Source organism: Aulostomus chinensis, chromosome 13, assembly GCF_037954235.1.
Source record: "Aulostomus chinensis isolate RoL2024-O1b breed Wild chromosome 13, RoL_Achi_v1.0, whole genome shotgun sequence".
Classification (NCBI taxonomy): domain Eukaryota; kingdom Metazoa; phylum Chordata; class Actinopteri; order Syngnathiformes; family Aulostomidae; genus Aulostomus; species Aulostomus chinensis.
In genome coordinates, this window is record NC_141332.1 from 14,177,501 (window position 1) to 14,203,542 (window position 26,042).

Here is a 26,042-nt window from a genome sequence, read left to right on the forward strand (position 1 = left end):
AGTTTATATTCAAAGACAAAATAAAGAGCTAAATACATGCGCAGCTGTAGAAAAGCAGGTGAGCAGGTGAAAGATGCTTCAGTAGCTGCAGGACTAAACCAAATGCATGAGATACTGATATATGATGAACAGCAGATTGTGCTCAAGGGATGTTTTAGGAATATTAAACTATCAATTCTGAAATATTGCCCCCCCTCTCTGATTACCAGCTGTCTCTAATGGTGAAGATGATCCCCAGCCCTGACTGGTTTGTAGGTGTGGACAGCCTCAACCTATGCGAGGGTAGCCACTGGAAACAAGAGGTGAATATTGACCTCAAGCCGTACGATGCGGGGACAGATAGCGGGTTCACGTTCTCCTCTCCCAACTTCCCCAGCAACCCTCCAGAAAACATCACAAAGGTGAGTCCTGCCCCTCTGCAAGTGAAAAAAGTGGATTACTATTTAAAAAAAAAAATATATATATATAGACCGCATGATTCATTCTGTATGACCTCATTTATTTAGTCACTAGCAGGGATGGGAGATGGTTTGATCTGTTTTGTAGCTTAAGTCGCGTTTCATTCACACACATAAATTGAAGAAGAAAAAAGATATTTGAGGCAGTTTGATGCTTCACCCCCCCCCCCCCCCCCAAAAAAAAGAAAAAAAACAGGACTATACACACTCGACAATAGTTTCCAGTGTGCACCTGGACCAGTTCTCTTTGCGTCCTTCCTCCATTTTTACTTGTGAGGCAGTAGAGGTTATATCAGGTTCCTGAGTACTTCTGGCCTGACTGAGGAACATCCAAGCCTACGAAGGCCCTGCGTCTGGCTCACCTGCCGCCATCATCCATGGTGTTGCGTCCACCTGTTCTTCTCCTGCTTGTGTGTGATTGATTCCAAGACAAAGACCCTCAGTTTAGCATCACATGGGACAGACACATCATTCTTAGCTGTTCCTACCTGTGATCGATTGACAGGACTGTGATTTGAATAAAAAGGGCCTCTCTTGAATAACAAACCATCCATCACACAAGGGGAGACTTGCAGACTTTCTGCCAGAAACACATTCTAACAGAAGGCTAGCCAGAAAGCTACATGGTTAACGTTGGGAAAGGTTAACTTCTCCCAACACCCCATCCATCCCTTCCCAGCATGTCTTTAAAAGTGGGCCATTGAACTTTTGCCTCTCTTGATAAATTACACGGGACTGCTCTTTTCTCTGTCTTTCAGATCACGTCTCAGATGCCAAACCACCCGGCCAACTCCTTCTACTATCCACGCCTAAAGGAGCTTCCACCCCTTGCTAGCATAAAGCTCACACGGCAGAGCAGATCGGCTGACCGTCAAACCCTCATGTCCAACCATATTCTGCCAAACTCCATCAGTCCTCAGCGGTTCTCAGGTAAGACCACAGGTCATCTAAACTGCTGTTGGATACAATTTGTGAGGGAACACAGGTAAACTCATAAAATTTATATAATTGTATTACATTAAAAATATGACATGGTTCCCTTAAGCAATTCACTGAAGACATCTTGTTGTCATGCCATCTATTGATTTGCAGCTGTTTCAAAATCAAATTGTAAAATTGCTCTGATTTTCAGTCCGTTACAAACTCTAAAAATGCTGGATCCTGCATTTGTTGTTTGACTTGCCCCTGTCTGATAAATGCTCATGTTATTTAAAAACCTTGCCACAGTTTGTCGCAAAGACATTCGGCAAATTATATTTTGGATAACAGGGACCTTTGACAGAGGTATGCTACACTTCCTATCCACTACTATTCATTGTGCTAAGCTAATTTAGCTAAGTCAGCTAGTCTCTGTGGGTCCCTGTCCTTTTCTGCACATGCAGAGGAGAGAAGGGTGTGTATCTTGGAGGATGGCAAATGAAGGTGTGTCTTAAAGTCATTCCTTTAAGTTTCTAAACTACTAAAAAAAAAAAAAAAAAAAGTTAAATTTCAAGCTTCAGAATGAAAAATTTGATTAATATTCATCGTAGGATGGTTCACAAGTGATCAGCAACGGTGTTAGGTATGATAAAGCCAGAAAACGTGAATAATAATTGTGCAAAAGGAGCAATATAAAACAGATTGGAAATATTATTAAGGTTTCTAAGATTTACTTGCAGCTCAACACAAAACCCCAAGTTGTATATAATCACTAAAAAAAGCCAGTCAGCTCATTGCTAACATTGATAGAGTTGGCAGTTGGCAGGATTTGCTCGCATGTGTTGGCCTTGTCATATCTAGCACACAGAGAATGCTGGAGAATTCTCCCGTTATCTTAGCCACACTTTGGGTGGGCTTCCTCTACACAAAATCTACAGCTGATAAGAAACTACTAATACAAACATCCCTTTTCCAAGCAGAGCTCCCTTCACTGCTCTTCACTCGAACATTGTTATCTCACTTTTTCCTCCACTTCAGTGACACCACTCGACTGTGAAGTGTCTCTCTGGTCGTCCTGGGGCTTGTGTCTGGGTCCCTGCTCCAAAGGTGGTGTTCGCCATCGCACACGTTACATCCTCCTGCGGCCGGCCAATGCGGGCGACCCCTGCCCCGAGCTGGAGGAACAGGCTGAGTGTATCCCTCACAGCTGTTTGAAACTCCAGTGATCTGCAGAGCACAGAAGCTGCCAGTATCTGACACTGGGACTCATGTTATTACTGCTGGACTGAGAAATGTCACTGCATCTTGGGCATTTCCTTTATACAGTCGGGAGTGTGGCAGCATAAAGCTTCATCAGTTTTAGTGTACACACTCCTCTGGACGTATTTAGCGGCTACAAAAACAAAAAGAAAATGAGCGTAGGACAAGTTTGGGATACCACTTTAAATGTGTTGAAGTAAAGAAACTGATAGATGACAAATGTGTTTCCTCAACTGAGATTTATCATCAACAGCACAATCAACATTTAACCCGCACGCTGATCGTGGCGCACTGGACGCACAAAATGACATGTAGTACACTGTTACATGCAGCCACAAAAAATTCCCGCTCGTACGTCTTCAGCCATGGAGGCGTTAGTTCACTAGGTAACCTGCACATGCTTGGCACATAGAGCTCTTTCAAAATAACCTCACACCTGGATTTATAGATATCAGCTTTCACAACTAACGGCCAACTTGAAACTTGCAGCAGTCCGAAGAAGCTGCTCAATTTATAACAAGATGCTGTTGTTTTTTGTTTTTTAATAGAATGAAAGAATTGATATTTGTATTATAATCTCTTTTGATATTTGAATGTTGAGATTGTGTATATACTGTATGACATATGGTGTATAACTCGTGAATAAATATGGCGTGTTTCTTTTTCAAATTAGAAACCTTGTGTTTAATTTCAATGTAGAAAGCAGTTTTATGCTCAAGCAGAGTCTATCATCAAGTGCAAATTTAACAATACTGACAATTCTTTATCTGTATCCCAAGTATTTGCAGCCCAAATGCAAAAATACACATCCATGAATATCCAAGTTTGTGATAAGAAATATGAATAAATATAATCAGTCCTCTTCATATTTGCAGATCAAAAACTTAATTGGTCAGAAAGATCATCGGCCAGTCATACCTGTCTCCCATCACGCGCCACCGCTATGAGTTTGTGGTAGTCTAGCCCCTCCTAGTGGTCCCAGTCAAGAACACCAACAGCATAATACTTAAAATTTAAGGAAGTGAATAATCTTAACTTAACCGTCATATTCTCTTATTGTCGTTCATGTAGCTTTTGTCCTTGTGGGTCATAAATAACTTTTTTCTGGCTTAATTATTTTTTTTGCATTTTCTAAATGATAAAATCATAGTGTCACCAAATTCTGTGTTACACCCTTTTAGTCAACTTTATTTTAACTCAGTACCGTCGAAGTTGTTTGTGAGCTCTGGTCAGGTTCATCTGCCGGAAAACACATTAATGTGACCTTTTTTTTCCATTGCTTGAACTGGGAAAAAAAAAAGTGATGCTATAAAATTTAATAATACAGTCAATTCTTTTTCAGAGAAAACATATTAATTTGACTTTCAAATACCTCAGCGTGAAAATTTGACCCCAAGAAAACAGGAGGGTAAAAAAAAATTCTGATAAAAACCTTTTGACACCCACTTAGGGGTTAATAGGTGGTCATACTATTGCATACATTTGTAATCAAAGATGAATAATAAATAATGATTATTTGTATAGAAGACTTTGAAATGACAGGATTTTGGAAATTAAACTGGTTTGAAATAAAAGACGTTTTGTCAGGGAATACTGTCACAGAGACGAAGACACCAACATGTGAGACATTTTAGTTTATTGATAAGATACAAAACTTTAACAAAACTAACCTTCCTTGCGTCCTTGGGATCAAATTGGCCCCGTTTAATTTTGTTTAACACAAATATGGTACTTTTTTTAATCTTAGTGCAATAAAACAACATATGTCTTTGCAAGTAAAATCAGTGATCAATACCTTCACTAAATTGTAGTTATTTTATTTAATTTTATAGCATCTGAGGTCTTTCCAGTTTAAAAAAATGTTGGAATTCAGAGGAACAAAAGGTTAAATTATTTTGCTTTTTCAGGAGATGAACACACCTTCATACACACACACACACACACACACACACACACACTCACATGCACACAGCTTCAAAACTATGGAGTTGGAATGAAACTGACTTAAAAGGTGTTCCACAAAACCGAGTGATGAGAGATACTTTATGCCTTATAAATAATCAAACCAGACCAGATTCTTTCTGAACCTGGAGGACATCAAGTCAGATGATCTCAGAACAGTAAACTTGGGCATTCACCAGTCTGTGCCTAATCCACCAATATTTATCCTCCTTTCCTGAACAATAGTCAAAACAATTTATAATGTAAATTGGTTTTTTTTCCCTGAAAATGAGATGCAATTGATCCATTTAACATGAATTAAAAAAAAATCTCTAATTCAAGTGGTAATGAATTGGAATGAAGTTCAGTTAAAAAGGTATAACACCGAATTTGGTGATGCTATGCGCTTTTATGCTTTATAAAACAGCAAACCAAAATATAGTAATTTATTTGCCATGAGGATAAAAGTTACATGGTCAACTGGGAAGCATTAGATAGATTAAAAGGGACTGGTGGTGTGACGTAAACCTACATTTTTAATGAAAGATGAAAAATGCAATTTTTCTGTCGGCCAAGATGGCCTACAAAAATGGAGCGTCCAACGTATCCCTGCGGTAGAGGAACACACAGCCAGATGACCACTAGAGGTCGCTGTTCCCACTCCGCTGCTCTGTCTCCGCAGTGCTGCCTGTCTACGAGGAGTGCGTTTGATTGTTGCAGGGCTCAATGGCGGACATAGTGGGTTAGTCGCGTAAAGCACCGAGGACAATAACATCTCGACTGTGTGAATTCCCGGCGTGACCCGGTCCGCCGCTTAGTGCCCCCGGGCGCACTGACTAGAACGCAGTCTGCTGCGCATTAACGACCAATTAAGAAGTCTCTGCGGATATTTTCTGCCTGTCTTCTACAATCCTGAGTTCACATCTCGAGCGAAGAAGTTACACCGTTCATGGTGGCTCAATAGAGACAGCTAGCTTGCGAGCGAATCATGGGGGATTCTCTTGAACTGATTGGGAAGCGTCTGCTTTTGCTCCTCGACGACGGTAGGACCGCCAATGGATCCGAAACGGAGCAAGCTGCCTGGGCCCGGGACTGGCTCCGGGGGACGGTGCGGGCAGTAAGCGTCATCGGCCTGGCAGCTCCGGAGGTTAGCGGGGGAGAGGCGACATCAACAAGCACTGCTGCGGGGCTGACGGTCAGTGTTTACATGCCAGCGACTTCGTATTACCTCACTAACTGACAACCAGGCTGTTTTTTAAACATTTAATACTGACTACCTTCAATTTTCGCCTCTTCTCTACAAGTTTTTAGTGGTATATGGACCCTTGGTGATAACGTTAGCTTGTGCATATCTTGGCTACCTCGAAGTCGCACTTAAGGGAGGCGAAGCTAAACTCGAGGCCGAGGATTTTTAGGCCTTGGCTTTGTTCGCGTTCTGTCTGTTTATTGAATTGCATTCACCCTCGGCTATATCACTCTTCGCAATCGATTCCACAGCTCACATAAACCACTGCCGACGAAACGACACCGATAGAGTGTCAAATCTCCGGCCAACAGTAGAGACACAACAGCCTTAGCTGCTCAGTTCCCTGCGTTAGCTAACGTTCGACCAGTTAAAGGCCTTCTAAGTTTAGATGAGGGTGAGCCAGGAATTCCTCCGACTTAGCGGACGCATGCAGGGTAATAATGCATATACTTGTTAACATTTTAAAACCGAAAAACTTCTTACACTGGTGAAACTTCCTTGTGTAAGCTACGTACATTGTGCGAAACTGTTAGAAATGTGTGCAAATTTGGAAAGGAGGTGGGTGACCTACATAAATGGACACACATAGTTATAATGTAAACTAAAGAGTTGTAGGTTTTTGTTCAAGTTGTCTTGGTCTTCTGAATTTTAACGTATATTCACCGATGTCATGAAATGCTGCATGTCATTAGTGTTTTATTATAATAAAAGAGAATGCAGCAGAAAATTCCTGAAAAATGATCAGATTTGTTGTATCAAAGCAGAATTTATTGTTTGATAGGTGAAAATAACTGATAAAAATTAGTCCTTTTTGACAAGGTGCGTATTTTAGTCATTGGAATAATAAGACTGGTCCCATTTATTGATGTGTTTATTTACAAAAAAAACGTATTTGGTGTGGAAATTGACTCCATCAATGGTGCAAACATCAGTGGGTCTAAGCCTTTTCATTCAAACACATCTGTTTCAGTCTGTACAAGTAAAATTAATGCAATCATACACATGAAAAATACATTAATGTATTATGCCTTTGTAATGTTATGGTACTTTGGAAGTGACTAATGAGTATTTAATCTGTTTGTTTCTGCTATGGAACAGTACAAACACACATCCTCCTTAAAGTTGCAAGTGATCAGAGCAAATAAAACAATCACAAACTTGCAAATTTATCATGAAAAGTTTTAATGCACAGTCACTTTTGTTGCTGTCTGAATCAAGTCATGAAGTTTTTTCAGATTCCAACTCCGCTTAGTTTGGTAACAAGGTGTTTTGCCAACTTTTGTCTGAAAAAGAAGCTAATTCTGTCGGTGATGTGTGGCGTTAATGTATTTTGCCCCCTCCTAGAAAACTGAGAAAAAGAGGACATTGTCATGTCAAAGATGTGAAACTGCTGCCCCATGGCTGGGGATACAAACATGACTTTATTTAGAGAAAGACAACATTGCAAGACTGTACTAAAATCTGTGATGCAGGTTCTGTCAGGGGAAAGGCGATTTAAAAAAAATGGCTGAACAATATAAATTTTACTCCCAATAGAGATATATTGAAGAGATAAAAATTCCCATTAGCCAATGTTAGCACACTTAATAAATACGAGTGGTCGTGTTGACATGCATGTGCATTTGTTGCATTGTAAAAAAAAAAAAAATGGGTAAGGCATCAGCCATGACAACTGTCTAAAGGTTGAAGGATACCTCATAGACTCTTCAGTGAGAGAATGTTTTGTTTTTTTCCCTTCCTTTGATCATTTATGAGGAAAAGAGTCTTTAGGATGTGAACTTTTGGATGGACAAATGAAACGTTATGAACACGTTACTTTGTGCTCTGGGAAATCGTGCTGGGCATTTGCCAGTTGTCCTTGACATTTTCAGACTAAATGTTGATCAATTGTGAAAATAATCAATATTTTATCCCTAAATGTGTGTAAAGACTACTTTGGGGTGCTGGCTGAAGTCAGTCAGTGTAAACTGCTGATGAGAAAATGCAACTGTAGTTTCTGTTGTGGTTAATATGTATTTTCTCATAGTTGTCTAATATTACTCAAAGCGATCTCACCTGTAAAACACAGGCCCTGATTGTTGTCACAACAAATGTCATGTCGGTGCAATAACCCATCTATTAGCTAGCTGTGTGTGGTCAAACCCGTCAGTAAAAAAGGTCAAACGTAAAACCGGCTATGTCTGAACAAACTTGGCTAATAGCATTATCTTAGAGCAAAGAGAACAGGCATACTGGCTTTTCTAAAGATCACTTATTGCTCAAGTCAGAATGCCATTGTTCTGCTGACTTTCTGCACAGCTTCCATACACTGATAACATGTATTTCAGTTTGTGGTACTTTTTAAGGTCCAAAATAACTATCACTAATTTTGCACAATGGACAAGTGTGTGACAAAATCTCATCTCGCTATTTGTCATGATTGGGGTTGACTTTGACCATCATGATCTGATCTGTGTATGGCCACGTTGGTGACCCATGAAACCAGAAATATCTCATGTACTATTCAATATTTTCATATCGCCCATGATACATTCTGCCCACGATAACAATTTTTTCATATTCACAATATTTTGTCGGTACATATATCTGCAAAATAGAAACTCTATTTGCATTTCCACAGAAGCGAAGTCTTTTTTCTGTGTTGAATTTATGATTCCTGAGGGTATTGGTGTTTGCAATTTCACTGGGATTTTGACTTGTGTTTTTCGCTGCTCCAAAGTCTTTATGCTGATGTTTCCACAAAGATATTTTATGTTTAAGTTTTTCTTTTTATATCATGAAAGGGTTTTAAATTTGTATCGCCCACCTCCAGTGGCACCAAGTGATCAACTTACGGAGAATGAGAAATTTTCTGAAATAATGATACATTTAATTTAACCTCAAAGATATTTCAGACAATAATAGTAAGCTTAAACAAAGGGACATTTAAGGTCGCCAAGTTTGCCCAAGGTAATTTTATTTTGTCCTGGTAATTTCGGCTGAATTCTATGAGACTATTAATATTTTTCAGTCTGGTCTTGGCTGAATTTCAGTTACTGCTGGGAATTTCTAGCAAAAGCCACGTTGAAGTTTTGATTTCACACAATTACTCTCTTGTGTCTCGATGTATGTTGCTCACTTTGACTTTTAATTGTTTCACTGGCGAGCGGGAAACAAGTGGTTCAATGTGTGTGGTGTGCGCAGTTTCAGTGTATAAATAGATACCCTTAATAGTTGAGTTGCATCATGGTTAAAATAAGTGCGAGATGCCAATGAAAAAAATTATGAGTCTTGAATTATCACCTCCTTCTTATATGTCTACAGGTGTTTGTGGAGTTTGAAAACGCATTGCAGCGATGCTCCTGGGTGCAGGTGTATGATGATGGAGTGAAAGCCGTGTTGGTGGAAGACTCCATTGTTTGGGCCAATCGGACTGGTGGAACTGGGACTAGTGGAGCCCCAGGCTCAGCACCAGCCTGGCCTGCCCTTGTGAGTAGTCAGATGGGCAATGGGTGTCAAACCACTGGTGGTTTTGAGTAAGATTTATGGATGGAAACATCTCACACAAGTACATATTAATTTCCACGAGGTATCAGTGGTACCTGATATAGGATAAGACACAAGTGCAGCTCTCCCTCCTAATTACATTGTTTGGTCCTCTTTGTGCCTTTTCCATGCAGTGTGACAGGTGGTTAGGCAACTGACACTCTGGATTTGAGCTTCTTGTTACCTCTTTATTGTTCACACAAAAACACTTCAAATCAAGTATTGTTTTTGTGTGACATCAATGAGATACACATCAGTCTCTTTCTCCCCAGGCCTTCCGCTCCCTAGTGGACAGAGTGGGTTTGGGATCCTTGGTTCCTGTGGAGTATTTTGGGTGCAAAGACTTTGAGTTCCTGCCTGATAACACGTCAGTCAAGAGGTTTGAGGTGCGTACATTTGTTTTAATATTCTTTATGTTAATTCTCAGATGAAAAATATACCAAACATTGTCTGGTTCATCAGTGTACATGTGATTCATATGACTGTAAATGCTTCAATGTGTAGCGCAAATAATTTTAGGACAGGATTTAAATCAAGTGGTGGCTTGATTTAATCATACCAATTGTTAGTCACAGCTCCAGCTTTTCTCACTAATACTCTTTTATTTCAATACCATAGTGTGGTGTGTGCACGAACTCAGGGCGACATGGTTTGTGTCCTTGTGCAGGTTGATAAAGACATCAGACATCCCTTGCTGTTGGAGCAGCCCTCCCTGCATGCTGCCATTTCCAGCTGGCGTAGTGACTTTGAACTGCAGGAGATCTTCAGAAAGGGTAAGACTCACATTTCACCAGGGTTGTGGTTTTTACATGTTTATATAGTAGTATGACTTTCATAAAATGCTCTCTGTTTCTCCTCAAGCTCCACATACCATCAGTTGTTTTCCTCATTTTTTTGGCCTGATTTTTGGGACTAAGATTTACACGCAGTTGATTTAAAGTTCTTGATCAGTGAGCCAAATACTATCAAGAGATAAGTGATAAGCTTTTCTGATGCTGTTAGACTTGTTTAGTAAGTGTTTATTTTTTTCATAAATTTGGGCATCATTTCCTAACTTTTGAAACAGGGCTTTATCTGAAAGATTGTCTTTGAATAAAAAATAATATGACAACAATTGCTGGATAATTTCCTCATGTCCAGGTGCAACTTAAATCTTACATGATAATTTTAGTACATTTTCAAATTATTTTGGGGGGAAAAAAATCAGCCAGTTACTTGGTTATGTGTGCTCTTCTACTCCTGATATTATATATGGTTTCTTAAAAGTAATTAAAAAAAGTACCAGTGTCTGGAGCAAAGTCTGAAAGTTGTAATTTTTCAATCAGTTCAAGTGTGTAAACACGTTGTGATCGTGTGTTTTTCAGATACAATTTGAAGACTTTGTGCTTATTCTGAGTCTAACTCCACCCACTGACTTAACAGTTGGAACTAGCCCTAAAACTCTGCTCTCATGTCAATGCAACATGAGTGGCTTGTGTTACATACAGTATGTACGTGGTTTAGCTTTTTCGGTAATGTCTCGGTCTACACATCATGGATTCCACCAGTTTGTTTGTGTTGTCTTGGTGTTGCATGACTCTGAGGGCCGAGCTGCTGAAAGTGTAATTGATTGGCTGTTTAGGTCAGATATAAACTTTCTTTTCCCACCTTAAAATAACATGTAGTGTGCTGTCTATTCTGCATACCCAGTATTTCAGTGAAATTTTGTAACGGAGTATTATTTTACTGTTCTGCACTCAGGTTCGTACACCATTCAAGGTCGCCGTGTGTGTGTTTATCAGCCAGAGTTTGAGGAGTGCTGGGCTTCCGGACTTGTCTCACAGCATGACCCAATCTCACACATCATGGAGATTACATTGGACAAGGTAGTACCTTAGTTTATGTGATAATCTAATTAAGGACTAAAATATATTCTGTCCATACCTTGGAAGAATGCCTCTTCAATCACATTTTTTATGCTGTAGGGTGAAGAAAATCAGATGGTTGACCCTCGTGTGATACACGTCATGCTGGCAGAGGGAGAGGTAAGATATCCTTTTCTAAATGTATTTATATATAATTTAAGATTAGGTTGCCATATGCAAAGGTGGAGTAGTTCTGTACATTAAGTTTGTAACATATTAGAATTACTTCTACTTTTTTTTATAGCATGGTAAGAATGGGCGGCGAAGGAAGGACAGTGAAACAATGAAGGGTGATAGTGGGCGCAGACGTAGGACTGCTTCCGAAGGTGAGGATGACATGAACTTAAAACGTTTTAAAGGAGCAGGAGACTTGGGTGCTGATGGACAGAACTGTGGTGATTCCAACAAAACCCTGATGGAAGGGACGGGCGTTTGGTGTGGAGATGCGGGAGAAAGAGTCAGCAGCACAACCAAAAATGGAAGCTCTTCAGACGGAACCTTTCCTCAGGGCAGAGTGTCGTCTCCCAACGCCAATTCTTCACTCCAGATTGACCAATCAAATGCTACTCCACCTCGTTTTCCTGTCCACATTAAGGAAAATGGCCGTGTGCCGACCACACCAGGAGCAGCGGACTCCACCACTCCAGTTGCGCATACACCCACCCCACCTCCCCTTAAACCCGCACCCTCTCCCTTCTCCACTACATCTTTCCCCTCACTAGGCCAGATGCCAAGCCTGGTCCCTGGAGCTCCAGTCACCAAGGCTTCCCCATCACCCCAGCCAGACAGAGACGAGGCCTCACAATCAGCTTTCTCAAAAACAGCTGCTCTCGTGTCCCCTGGGCCTGTCACCATTTCTTGGTCTTCACATGACAGTGGTCCAAGTGTGGCACTTTCTGCTTCTGTGGGTTTTAGTCCTAAGGCTCCTACCTGGGGAAGCCAGACTGAGGTAAGATCATCACTATGCTCAGTACCTGTATATTAATCTTTTGCAAATCATCACTCTTTTTTTTCTATTAATATAATTCATTTCAACCTTGCCATCCTAATTACTCATGGTGTAACGGCTGCATCCACACTGTTTTGTTTCTCAGGGCTCTAAAACGGCATTGGGTGGTTTTCGTTTGCCTCTGGCTGTATCCACTGCTCCTGTGTTTGGAGATGTTACCTCTCAGACCAATGGAGCTCCTACCACTGCTACAGCCTCCCAGGACTCTCCTAGACCTTTTGGTTTTGGGTTTGGTGGAGCAAAGAATGAGAAGCAATCTCAGCCAGACCAAAACCTTTTTTTCCAATGCATGACCCAGAATTCTGGCTCCAGCCCAGGTTTAAGTGCTGGTCAGACCCAATCCAAGGATACTAATTACTTCACTGCAGTGTCTGAAAGCCTGAGTAAAGAGACCCCAAGCCTTTTCAAGCCCTCCACTGAAGGGCTGAAAAAACTAGATCCACCCAAAATGTCTGACACGCAACCAACAGGAAACGGTGTGCTCAACATATCTTCATCAGCCTTCCAGGGTATGGGTACCTCTGCAGGAGGAAGAGGATCTAGTTCAAGCATTGGTGGTTTGGCAACATCATCTGGTGTTCAAAGTGCGTCAAAGAAGAGTAATAATGGACAGTCTGCAGGGGGCTTGGGGCTACAGTCTGCTTTCAATACTTCAGATAGCCACCAGAACCTTTTTCTACAGGCCTCCAAAGAGCCTGCTAATCCATTTCTAGCCTATGGGGACAAAACCTCACACAAATCCTTTGCTGGTCTCTCTGGGACTGAGCCACTAACAACTGGTCCTGCATCAGACAGCAAGCCAAACCTGTTCACCATGTCAGAGCCACCCAAGGGAATTCTGTCTTCCCCTTTCCCAGCACTCTCAGCAGCTGCTTCACCCAGCTCTTCTTCCTCACCAGCACCAGCATCATCTCAGATGTCACATAGTGAAGGGACTCTGAAAAATGAGGAGCAAGAGGTTGGGGAGATGCCGTCATCCACCTCAAGCTGTTCTGTATTTGGAGGCACTGGCCCTAGTGGACTGGATGAGGTGCCTGTTTCTTTTGACCAGGGTCAGACTCAAAAGTATAGCTTAGAGGAAAGAGGCCAGTCATCCAAACGTGACTCTGACTTCAGTAGTAACAGTGACCTTTCAGACCTGAGTGACAATGAGGAGGGTCCAGAGAAAGGCCACGCCCCAGGAGGACCACCACACCCCACAAAGGATGGGTCCATGCTGCAGAAAGCTAAAGTTCAAGGGGCTGCTAAGGGTAGACCACGCAACAAGCCTTTCAAAGGTATGTTTTCTTTACTCTTAAGAATCTCAAATGCAGTTTTGATGACATTGACACACAAAGCACTGAAATTAACACTACGTTGTCTCCTGCAGTGGGTCAGTCTGTATTGAAAGACCAGAGCAAAGTCCGCCGTCTGAAGCAGTCCGGTGAGTCCTTCCTTCAGGATGGCTCTTGCATTAATGTGGCTCCTCACTTGCACAAGTGTCGTGAATGCCGCCTGGAGCGTTATCGGAAATATCGTAATACAGAGGAGGACAGTGAGGATGACGATGATCCAAATGTTGCCTGCCGTTTCTTCCACTTCCGAAGGTATGTGATCATAAACAAGTGCCTTTGCATGTGGTTGCAGCTATTTCTAGCTGTGTGCATTTTGAGTGTCAGAACTGAAGGAAATGGTTTGCTGCTAAAGGAACCCTTTTTCCTCCTGTGAACAGATTGGCTTTCACTCGTAAAGGTGTACTGCGTGTTGAAGGGTTCCTGAGCCCCCAACAAAGTGATGCTATGGCCATGGGTCTGTGGCTTCCTGTACCAGCTGTGCAAGAGGGTCTTGACCTTGATACATCCAAGTACATCCTGGCCAATGTGGGAGACCAGTTCTGCCAGTTAGTCATGTCTGAGAAAGAGGCCATGATGATGGTGGAACCTCACCGTAAGTATAAAGAGATCTCACTGATGTATTTTGTTGCAATTTTCTCTTCCAACTCGTACCTAAGAAAAGGGTATATGGTCGTATTATTTTTCTGACCTGTTCATCAGAGAAAGTGGCGTGGAAACGTGCTGTGCGAGGGGTAAGAGAAATGTGTGATGTGTGTGAAACCACCCTGTTCAACATACACTGGGTGTGTCGCAAGTGTGGCTTTGGAGTGTGTTTGGACTGCTATCGACTTCGCAGAAACAGGCCCAGAGAGGGTGAGTTGTCATGCCATCAGCTTTTGAGCGGTAATGAGTAGTTACCTTTTATTTTTTTTAATTTTTGTATCACTGAATTATTTTGATACATAAAAAAAAAATTATATTATGATGTGTTGGAAACACTTCTCTTCAGATATCGATGAAGGTCCGGAGGACGAGTGTTTCTCGTGGTTGAAGTGTGCTAAAGGCCAACCTCATGAACCACAGAACCTCATGCCTACGCAGATTATACCTGGGACAGGTAACATCAAGGATTTGTATATTATAATTGAGACGTCTTTCTAAATCTCTGCTTCCAAGCGTCGATTAGTCAATATGGCCTGGTATGGAAAAAAAATCTTTGATGCTTGATCTTATTGCCTTTGTCCTTTAGCTCTTTACAACATAGGTGACATGGTTCACTCAGCGAGAGGCAAGTGGGGTATTAAGGCCAATTGTCCCTGTACCAGTCGACACACTAAGCCTCTAGTGCGCCCTAGTGCTCCCAATGGGATTTCACAGGTATTTTTGGACATTGTTTCTTTTTCTCAGTCTCTTTTGATGTGTGCTTAATCTGGCCCTTATACTCTGTGGTGTTTGTCTCAGCAGTCTTCAACAAACAGTGGCGTTAGCCTTGGAGCTGCAGCCTCTGGTAGTGGCACCACTCCAAAGTCAGAAGGAGAAACATCAACTCTCAAAACAGAAAGTACACTAACAGCAGTATCATCCGCTGGTGATGGTGGGGGTGGCGAAACTGTGGGCAGTACAAGTAACTCCACCAGTGGTACATCTTCCCCCTGTAACCTCACACAGTCCTCTGCCAAGGAGCCACGCCCATCCGGAGAGGGCAACAGCTCTGCCCTGCATTGGCTGGCCGACTTGGCCACACAGAAAGCCAAGGATGACACCAAGGGTAAGTAGTAAAGAATAAATCCCAATACTGGAGACACCCTTAGTCTGATAATGAATCCATTGGATTCCATTAATTTACTGTTTAGAACAAGTGATACATAATGGTGTATCTGAATTTACATAAATATGACTTCTACGCAAACACAGACATTCCAGCACAAGGAGGCCAACTTGTGATAGATTAATTTATAAAACTAAGCAGTTCTGATCAAATATGAAGTTTAAAATTGTTGTACTAGATGGCCCATTTTCACCTCCAGTGTATTAATAACACTTATTAGTTTCCTGTTTGGCTGTAAAATGAAATGGTTTGTGATCGGGCTGCCATGTTTAAAACAACCTCACTCCACTGCGCAGATTGTCACATACCTTGCCGGAGTGGTAAGTGGTGTAATGTGCCCAGATGTATCCTCATTGGATTCAGTGTCCTTGGACCATAACTCAGTGAAATCAGAATGCATCATTTTAAATGTTACGTTACATATCATCTTCTTGTCATATTCTTCCAGAGTCTGGTTCACTTCGCTCAATGATGAATCGAGACAGTCGGCCTCCTTTTGGTCTGGACTCACTCAGTGCCCTGTCAAAGCCTTCTGCCTCCAGCCCTAAGCTATTTAACAGCCTGTTACTGGGATCCAGCATGACCCAGTCAAAACCTGAGGGATCAAGTCTCCGGGACCTGCTCAACTCTGGACCAGGCAAACTTCCCCAGGGCCCTGGAGAGAGTGGGGTACCATTCCCATCTGTCTTTACCTCAGCTGGCGTATGTATACAGTTTCCATTGTTCTATGTAGAACTTACATTGTTCGTTGTGTTCAAGTGTACACACCTTTTGTGAAAAGACAATCAATTGGATGAGTTTATAACAATTACAAAGTTTGTGAATACTTCTCTCAATAATTGTAGCATCTTTCCTCCCACAAACAGCTCAGTAGTATTGCTGCCATCTACTGGTGTAATAATTAACCACAAAATTTACTTTGAAATGGCCAAGATGTAATGATTTTTTGGGGGGGGATGGGGACGACGACGACGACAGTATTAAGAGTATTCAAATATTGAAATCAAGTTTATAGTTTGGTAACTCTAATTCCTCCTTTGTCTGTCAGGGTGACAAGCTGAAGAGCAGCCTTCCAAACTTCCTGGATCACATCATTGCCTCCGTTGTGGAGACCAAAAAGGCAGAAGGCCGTCGGACTGGTGCCTCTGAGGGAAGCGAGCTTGGTGTGTTGGGAGCCCGCAAGGATGGCGTAATGGGTCTTAGTGTTTTGGAACCACATACCTCACACTCCTGGCTCTGTGATGGGCGGCTCCTCTGCCTACAGGATCCTAGCAACAGCAACAACTGGAAGATCTTCAGAGAGTGCTGGAAGCAGGGACAAGTAAGAATCACAACTCCTTTTATTCCAGAAACTATCAATTGAATAAAATTCCTCTGTCTGTTGCCACCCTAATTATTTCCCTTCTTTTGTCCAGCCTGTGTTGGTGTCAGGGATACATAAACGACTGAAATCTGAATTGTGGCGTCCTGAAGCTTTCAGCCTGGAGTTTGGCGACCAGGATGTCGACCTTGTCAACTGTAGAAACTGCGCCATTATTTCGGATGTGAAGGTGCGGGACTTCTGGGACGGCTTCCAGGTCATCTCCAGTAAGTGCCCAATCAGATGTAATTAAAGCTTACAAAGTGAAGTTATTACAGCTTTATTTGTTCTCTTGATTGTCACATGCTTCACCTCAACACTGCACCCATTCCTCATTCACTGATATTTTTGATGCAGAGCGACTGCAAGATGCTGAAGGTCAGCCCATGGTTTTGAAATTAAAAGACTGGCCTCCTGGAGAAGACTTCAGGGACATGATGCCTACACGGTTAGTAACTCCAGAAACATTCTCGAATTTGATCATTGATGCAAACTTCTTGGGAAGCCGTTTTCTTATCTCATGTTTAATTTTTCTCACAGGTTTGATGATTTAATGGAGAACCTCCCCTTGCCTGAGTACACAAAAAGAGATGGCCGTCTAAACCTTGCTGCCCGCCTGCCCAACTTCTTTGTGCGTCCTGATCTAGGACCCAAAATGTACAATGCCTATGGTGAGAAGAAATGGCTGAGTCGCATCAAGCCAGTGAGACGTCTCGTCTCTTCTTCCATCTTGCCCCTCAACCATATATGTCTTCATGGCCCTCTTCTCTCTCGCTGGTTTACTTAGGCTTGATCTCGAGTGAAGACAGGAAGGTGGGCACAACTAACCTCCATCTTGATGTGTCTGATGCTGTCAACGTCATGGTGTATGTAGGCATACCTCAAGGAGAGGGCGACCAGGAGAAAGGTCAGTGGACACACCCACCTCCTCAAAGTTACTGCCAGTTTGTTGCTCTGTCTTTCTTTCACAGTATATTTGCAGTCACTACATCAAACTTCCCCACAACACACAATGATTTTATTCTTTTTATGCAATTTTTAAGAAAAGCTGCGGTTATCTTCTGTAATTATTCATTACTTTGTGTTGGATAAGATTTTACAGAAACAGTGCCAATAAGTGAGGACAGAAATGGATAATGTAGGACATCACTCCTGATCTAGAATACTTACTTCAAACCTGAAATGATGCTGACAGTTAACATTCTTACAAGATTTTGTTGCTCCAAGCATCACTGGTTTGGATCGGACCCTGAAAGGACCATTGAATGGGTATCAGTCTTTTACATTGTGGCAAAATTTCTCCTCCACAGAGGCAGATATCTCTGGACGCAAAGGTGTGTATCACTGCAGTAGCATGACCTTCTTCTTGACTAACTCCCCTTGTCACTCCTCTACCCCATCCTTCTCCTCTTATCTGCGTAGTAAGGGCCAGAGCATTGTGACCCACATGACAGTTTCTACTGTGGCACGTTTTGTACCCCGATCTACTTTTCTGACTTCTATTAACACCCAAAATGAATTAACTGAAGGCACTATAAATTCTGTCCACTCTTTCCTTTTGAATGTTGATTTCAGGGTTGGCCTAAAATTGGTCATGCCTGGTTGTTCAGTCATTGCAACACCATTAATTCCATGAATTAGTTAGGGGTGTCCCTGTTTATTTACATAATGGAATCTGATTGGTCAAGTCTTGGAGTTGAATCATGTTTTGTTATGCATTGACCCATATTCCCCTTTGCGATATTGTCTTTCAGTTTTTCCAAGACAGACAAAAAGCAGATACAAAATGATTAAATAATATTCATAAAGATACAAATAGTTCAAATTGGGCTTTCCCAGTTGGACCCGACTGACCACTGGGCGTTCATCACACCAATGATGGAGACCACACACCACTGACTGCCATCTTAGATAGCTACCCTCACTGAAGTCTCTCCTATTCCCTCACTCTTGGGTGGGCTATCCTTTAGGACTTGCGCTAAGTCGTTGAAGCTAAAGCTAAGCTAGCGCCCTGGGCAGTATGTACAACATCTTTTGCTGAAGTAACTTTACTTCTGACACCAATGTTATTTTCACAGATGAGGTGGAAATGTTACAGGAGATTCACTTGGAAGTTTATTAGGCAGAACAACAATGAGCAGTGTCGTCACAGTGTTCTGTAGTCAGGTGGACATGAGCTTAGCTAGACTCTACAAGCAGACTGGTCAAATTTTGTCCTTCAGCCCCTCCCCCACCCATACCAGTCACACATGCTGACCTGCAGAACATGAACTGGAGTCATGATTTAAAGCCTTTACAGAGCTTTGACTGAAATTGGCTGTCAGATTTGGCTCTTTGATAAGAATCCTCCACTATTCAGGGTCACCCCTAATTCTCACTATTCAGGATTCGCTTTATTCTTGATCTTATCTACGATTTCTGTTATTGGGTGACTTGTGCTCTGGTGCATGTGGGAGAAAGGTTTGAATGAGGGTCTCGTGAATTGGCATCCCTGTCCCCTGGCAGGCTTCCTGTCACTCCCAGTCACACTCTGACATGCACCCAACAGCAGAACCTACATTCAGAGTTCCCCCCACCCCCACCACACACATACACACACACACACACTGTTATTATAAGGTACCTCATTGGTCAAGCAGCTGCTGAACTGAACCTAAATGTTGGGCTGATGGAAGACAGATGTTTTGTTTCCTCTTATCTTTCTGAATCACTTCTAAACCTGTCTTAAAAGAAGAGGCAAGTTAGGCATCAGTGTTACCTTTTCTGTACTTTCAGTCAATCCAGGCTGTAGATGTGAATATTGTGTCCGTAAATGTGATTGTGTAGTCTGTTGTCTGTTCCTCTCTCAGCCCTGGTTCTTCTCAACTGGTGAGCCACAAGATTTCCATTTGTGTTCAGTCACAACTAAACATACTTTGAAAAATTAAGCTGTTGTTTACAGAAACTGGTGAGCAACACAACGATTAGCCGGTGGCATTTTCATGTTTTCCAGAGTCTCTATTAATAGCCTGTTTATACACATTTGCATCACAGTTGCTTGGAGGAAACGCATGAGTAAGCAAACAGGACTGCTGCTCAGGATGTGTGTATTTTTAATAAAAGCACATCTTGGGGAAAATCATTAAAGCTTTTTTTGTGTCGTGTAGTTTGTTAGTTTGGTACACACCGTTGTTCACATGAATGAACCTGTGATTCACAACAAGGTCCTGAGCCACCAGTTGAGAATGACAGCTCTCTGACATTTACCTCAAACAATACGATGGGTTGACATTGTACCTTGCTTTATTATTGTAGAATGAAATTGTTAAAGTAATGCTTTATATGTTAGCAGTCCAGCATGGGACATCCAGATGTGGCTTATCAAAGTGGGTAGTAGTGATGTTGATTATTCAACAGTCACAGCTGTAGGTAGACAGTCATGTAGGACATTGAAAGAAAACAACAAGGTAGAGGCATTGCTGATGACCTTTTGTGTGTGCATTTGTTTGGTCCTCCAGAGGTCATGACCACTATTGAGGAGGGTGATGTGGATGAAATGACAAAGAGGAGAGTGTACGAGGGGAAAGAGAATCCTGGAGCTCTGTGGCACATCTATGCTGCCAAGGATGCTGAGAAGATCAGAGAATTGCTCCGCAAGGTTAGCAGCCAGGGATACTGTCCCAAAGACCACCTGATCCCTTGGACTGCAGCACCAGTGGTTGGACTTGAGACACATTTAGCCTCCATCAGGATCCCTGACATGTTCATAGAGAAATACAGGCTATAGAAAAACATGCAGTACTTCAGAAATAATGGTTAAAAAAGAGCAATCGAAATAGGTTTATGAAAACCATTCCCATTCCAAAAAAATAAATAAAACAAAGCTTAGCAGATATAATTTCTATATTGGTTTCATGTTATACATTTATGTATGATTCACATAAATTTATGAGCAAATCACATACATTTACTGTATATAAATATTTATTGGAAATCAAAGTCCTCCACGATGTGCAGATGTCAGTGTTGGTCTGATGTTTAGTTGGCTGGTCATTCAACTGACTACATCAGCTTGACAACTATTGAATGTTGAGTTTTTTGCTTTTTGTATACAATAACTAGTGATTAAGGTGATCCTCTTAATTTTGGGAGTTATAGAAGAAGGAAACAAAAACTATGTTTGCAAGTATTAGCATGCTTACTTTCAAAGCTAAATGTTAAACCTGCTCAACATCAACATGAGTTTATTCATCAGCTGATGTTAGCATTCAGCACAAAGCACCAAAGTAGCACAACTAGCTATTAGCATGGCTCTTAGCCTTGTTTTTTGTGTCAGGTTGGTGAGGAGCAGGGTCAAGAGAACCCTCCAGACCATGACCCCATTCACGATCAGAGCTGGTACTTGGACCAGGGGCTCCGTCGCAGGCTGTATGAAGAATATGGTGTCCAGGGCTGGGCCATCGTACAGTTCTTAGGAGATGCTGTTTTTATCCCTGCTGGAGCACCACACCAGGTCCGACATGTTACATGAAGAGAATTTAGCACCATCCAGCCACTTATGAATGCCTTTAAATTATGCATTTGTTGATTTTTTTTTTTCTTCAGGTACACAACTTGTATAGCTGTATCAAAGTGGCCGAGGACTTTGTGTCTCCAGAGCATGTGAGACACTGTTTCAGACTGACCCAGGAGTTCAGACACTTGTCCACCACTCATACAAACCACGAGGACAAGCTACAGGTTGGTGTGCTCTGTCTTGAATAGTTTTATCAGATTTTCATGCTGACAAAAACCTTCATTGCTTTGACGCAAGCTCTCCCAACTGTGATCTTCAAAGTCAGCTAAGACTTGGTACTAACTCAGTGAACTGATGTCCTGCGGTGCAGTAAATGTGTTGTTGGCACTTGAAAGCTATGCAACTCAATTACAGTGTTTCCAGAAGTCTGATTATAAATTGCGGCTTGAGTAGGAGTGAATAGGTACACACAGATGTGATCAATGTAAGGCCTTGCACGTGCGTGTGTTTCAAACATGCTGGCCGGTTGCAAAAGGACTGACTGGAGGACAGACTATCGGTTAACTTTGGCACATTCATAGAATTGCCCTGCAAACTAAATACAACTGTATCTGAATGAAATACCTCAATGCTGCTGTTAATTTTTTCAAATCCATACTGTCATGTAATGGTTGAAAATACCTCAAAATACCATCTAATGACAGAATCAGTCCTGAGCCTGAAAGGTGAACGCTGGTACAGTCAGCTGTGTTGGACGTCTCTATGTCACGACTTTTATAGTAAAAAGAATGCGCACACCTTTTTATTGGCTCTGGAATGAGCAGCATCTCTTCTCATCAGCTCCCAGTGGGAGTCTGCGGTGCCTGCATCCAACATTTGCTAACTGCAGCTGCGATGCTGCTCAGAGGCTGCTGCAAGGCTGCCTTGAGCTTCCATTCTGCCTCTCCATGACTCTCGACAGTCTGTCCTTCACAAAAGAGGCACAGGGAGCAACTCCAAGAACTTCAGCTTCAGGCGCAGGAACACTCAGCTGGGTAGTGACTGCTGCTCTCCGTCCAGCCACCACTCATGTCAAACTGTCCTGAATTGAACTGTGAGTGGGAACAGCACAGTACTGGGGCTGGAGCCAACGACTCGAGTAGATATGCTCTACTGTCAGCTTCATGGCATTCTGGAGGGGGAAGTCTTCTGCTTCACAGAGGAGATTTTGTGTGTGTTCCACAAAGGCTGCAGAAGAAATATTCACCTCTCATCAAACAGGCTTCTTCAGTTATAACTGACTAGTGGGGAATTGCTGGCTTTTAATCCTGTGGGGGCCTTCACCCTCTCTGAGTTGTTGAGGTCAAAAGTGAGTTCTGAATTCTAGAGTCAGTTCTCGACCATTTATTATTCAGAACAGATTTTCAATTTTCCAAAACAGTCTCTAAACAGGTTTTGCTCGTGGAGATGTTCTTGGTTTTGTTTGCAGTTGGAGATGGTTGGAAACCATTCCAAAGAAAAGACCCCACGATACAGAACCCATCCAAAGTCTCCAGGGTGGCACTCCCGTGGTGTAATGTAGTTGTGTTCCAGTTAACACTGTCCCAGCAGCAACGTGAGCATTGTAGAATGGCCCAGTCGAGTGACCAGAGAAAACAGTTGGTCACAGCATGTTGTTGCTTGGGATACCTCAGCATTTCGAAGGGATTTATTATGTCTGTGGTTAGTTTCTATGCAGGAGAATTTGGAGTGTAGCATTATTTCCTTTAAGGCATGTAACTGATAAAAGATGAGGAGTGTGGGATTGTTAGTGGCTGTTCTCACTGCAGTCCATGCAACTACCAAACATTCTGAAACCTCCAGAAGGGGGAAGTTGGCAGCATAAGATAACAATCATGAAAATAAACTACAACAATTATATTTTCTCTTAACCAAAGGTTTGGAGGAAGGGGCCAAAGATCGCTGGAGTTACTACACCAAAGCTAATGAGCTCATATGTTGGGTGCACTGGTTGGTAACTGGCAGAAGTTATAGACATGAGTGAGAGTCATTTTATTGGTCACAAAGGTAGTAGAGCTCCTTCAGAGCAGGATAAGTCATCAACATTTTAAAATTATTTTTCAGGAGAATACGATTAAAACCACAATGCTAACAACTGGACATGGTTGGGCCACATTTTATGCTTAAGTATGATCAGGCGTATGGAATAAAACACAGATTCCATTTTCATGAGGCGTAAGTTCATTGTCGTCATCAGCCTTTTGAATCCCAATTTCTTAAATTTGCATCACAAAGCGTTGTTCCCGTTTGGTCTTAAAACTCTTTAATCTGACGATGACAATTTTGGAAAGTCTAAAATTTGATCCTAAGTTTCCAAACCAAGTGTCACTGATTTGCAGATAACATGTGGATGGACAGTGTCACACTAGGATCTGTGAGCGTGAGAAGTACCAGTGATTGTTGATGTTTGTGATGGACACTCTCTTCCGTGTCTGTTTTTGTTGTTTTTTTCCTCCAGGTGAAGAACATCATCTATCATGCAGTGAAGGATGCTATTGGCACACTGAAGGCCCATGAACCGAAACTAGCGCGACCGTAGTTTCTGTCCCAAGACAACCAGCCCCTCAAGACCACTCATCCATGTACACACACAGTATACTTTATATACCTACACACACACACACACCAACACAAGTGCAGAGTGCAAAGATAGTGTAGGTTTTCTGGGGCAGTGACGGTCCGGGTTTTGGGAGGGATTAGTTGGGGTGTGGGGATAGTCAGCGCTTTGATGAAGGACGTCCTTTATCGCTGTCACACAGTACGCTCAAACTTGTCTAGTTGTTTTCCAATTTTTTAAATTTTGTTTTGATTAACTCTGTATTTAAGGTCAGTGTGTTTGTTTTGTCGTTTTCATCGTATATGTAAGATGTGAGAGTAAGGGAGGTAAAAGCTGACGTGCCTTTGGAGCCGAGGTTCAGCTACCATATAAGCGACTGATATAATGTGAGTACTGGGCTAACTTTCCTATTTTGATGACATTGATCTTATTTTTCTTCAATAGGAGCAAGGTTAACCTGTTTTTGTAGATTTTTTTTGTTGTTGTTGTTGTTGCAGTTTTTAAACAGCTGATTGCTTCTGCCCTCGATGGCTGTAATGAATTTGCGAAGCAGCCAGCGAAGGGAAGCAGACCAAAGTTTTGTATTTTTAGTTTTCACTTTTAGAATAAGAAGTCTTTTCTTTTTATATACCAGAAGGTAATGATCTGGAGGACTTCAGAGAGGGCAGTTCCTTAGTTTTTAGGTTATTTTTGGTCACCTATCTCTGTCCCATGGGCTGAATGAACTGCAGACTTCCAACAACAATGTTCAAGAATCACATTTGCAGCTGAACAGAACTACTGGCCATTAACATTGTATCAATATATATATTGATCTTAGCAATCTGTTTGATTTTTCACAATAAAGTTTACAAAAACTACCATCTGCTTCATGGTTATTTTTACCAACAAAATCTGTACATGGATGGTATTGTCAAGGTATTTCATACGGTATTTCCAAGCCTTGAAAAGTTTTTGTAAAGTCCAAAAAAAAAAAAAAAGTAAAAGTCACAAATAACTGCATTTTGTGATTCCCTGAGATCTTTTGCTTTCATGCTGACACACCTTTTATTCATGTTTATGTTGTGTCAAACCACATAGCTTGATGTTGATTTTTAGTTCAATTTATGCTGGTAAATTTTGACACAAATCTCTGTTTTTGTTTATAAAGAGTGCTACAAGACATTTCAATGTGTATGTTATAAAACGTTTTCCTCAGGTGTGGAAATTTGATTGATACAATTTTTCAGAACTCTGTTCATCTTTAGTATGTGCATGTTTGTTTTTTTGTTGTTGTTGTTTTTTTTAATTTTTCTTGTGGCACTACCTGGCCAATTTACGTGGCAAGAGCGAACAATTAAGAGCTCTCGCTGCCACGGTATTCTCACAAATCCTACACCGATAAAGCTTAACAGTCCAGAACTCTGCAAAGCCATCTTACTGTGAACATTGAGTTTAAATAACAGAAAAGCAGCTGTTTGAGGGGCTTGAACCAGCATATAATCAGTTTAATTTAAAATTCAGTTGCATGGAAAAGTCAAACCCAGCCTTTCCGTCAGGGCTTTGTGTCTTAATATTTTATTTAATAGCTGATATTGGGGGTACTTTGCATTACAATCCTTATAATATGGGCACTGATGATCAGTATTTCATCTATCTTTAGTCTTGTTACCGGTTCCCGCCTGTCCTTTGTGGCTCGGCTTTCACTGCTCGTGTCTGATCAAGAGAATCACAGCAGTGACGCGGGGACCTGGAGGGACCTGCACATGTTAACCTCATGTTCAATCCGACAAATAAGAGACTTGTAAAACTGAATTCATCGATTTTGTTTTTGTTTAGTGCAATACAGAAGGCAGTATGAATATACGGAACCTCAGAAGTGAAATACCAGTTTTGTTACGCTAATGTTAATGTGGGGCCTCCGTTGTATCGTGTGAGCACACCTTCCCTAATGTGTGGCGACCGAACAAAGATCTCATACCCAGGTGGAGTTTGCCTATGGCCATTACATACATAATTTATAGGATTTTTTTATTAAACCAATAAAAAAAAATCAGTTCAGGGGCCCCTTAATTACTCAGTGTTACAATTTCTGATCTTTGCCCTGGTGCTGAGGTCAGGGCGAGCCAGGAGACTTAAGACCATTGTGATTGGATGATGTCAGCTATGACATGATGTCTGTCAGGATTTTTCCTTAACTGCTTTGATGC

The 26,042-nt window shown here is 41.7% G+C and overlaps 2 protein-coding genes across 6 annotated transcripts in view; both read left to right on the forward strand.

Annotated features, from left to right (window-relative positions):
* The window catches only part of spon2a (spondin 2a, extracellular matrix protein), a 20,307-nt gene extending 17,020 nt beyond the window's left edge, over positions 1-3,287 (forward strand). For both annotated transcript variants that reach the window (XM_086222613.1, XM_086222612.1), the window contains 3 exons: positions 210-401; positions 1,217-1,388; positions 2,415-3,287. In XM_086222613.1, coding sequence (XP_086078739.1) covers positions 210-401; positions 1,217-1,388; positions 2,415-2,602 — 552 coding nt within the window. In that variant the 3' untranslated portion in view covers positions 2,603-3,287. The remainder of the gene's footprint in view (positions 1-209; positions 402-1,216; positions 1,389-2,414) is intronic.
* Positions 3,288-5,259: 1,972 nt separating this feature from the next.
* On the forward strand, positions 5,260-24,800 carry kdm3b (lysine (K)-specific demethylase 3B). 4 transcript variants are annotated; one of them, XM_086221489.1, is made up of 26 exons: positions 5,260-5,772; positions 9,127-9,291; positions 9,621-9,734; positions 10,016-10,121; positions 11,089-11,213; positions 11,313-11,372; positions 11,497-11,578; positions 11,675-12,201; positions 12,347-13,538; positions 13,631-13,847; positions 13,973-14,187; positions 14,295-14,447; positions 14,584-14,691; positions 14,824-14,951; positions 15,036-15,342; positions 15,851-16,104; positions 16,451-16,723; positions 16,818-16,989; positions 17,120-17,210; positions 17,303-17,433; positions 17,550-17,669; positions 18,073-18,096; positions 20,260-20,399; positions 21,078-21,254; positions 21,347-21,481; positions 23,755-24,800. In XM_086221489.1, exons 1-26 carry the CDS (start codon positions 5,566-5,568, stop codon positions 23,833-23,835), a joined length of 5,304 nt encoding a protein of 1,767 aa, XP_086077615.1. In that variant the 5' UTR covers positions 5,260-5,565; the 3' UTR covers positions 23,836-24,800. The 4 variants fall into 4 exon arrangements, with proteins under 4 accessions (XP_086077615.1, XP_086077614.1, XP_086077612.1 ...); XM_086221486.1 differs by having other exon boundaries at positions 5,261-5,772; positions 11,497-12,201; positions 23,755-24,799; XM_086221487.1 differs by having other exon boundaries at positions 5,261-5,772; positions 11,497-12,201; positions 15,039-15,342; positions 23,755-24,799.
* Positions 24,801-26,042: the final 1,242 nt, after the last annotated feature.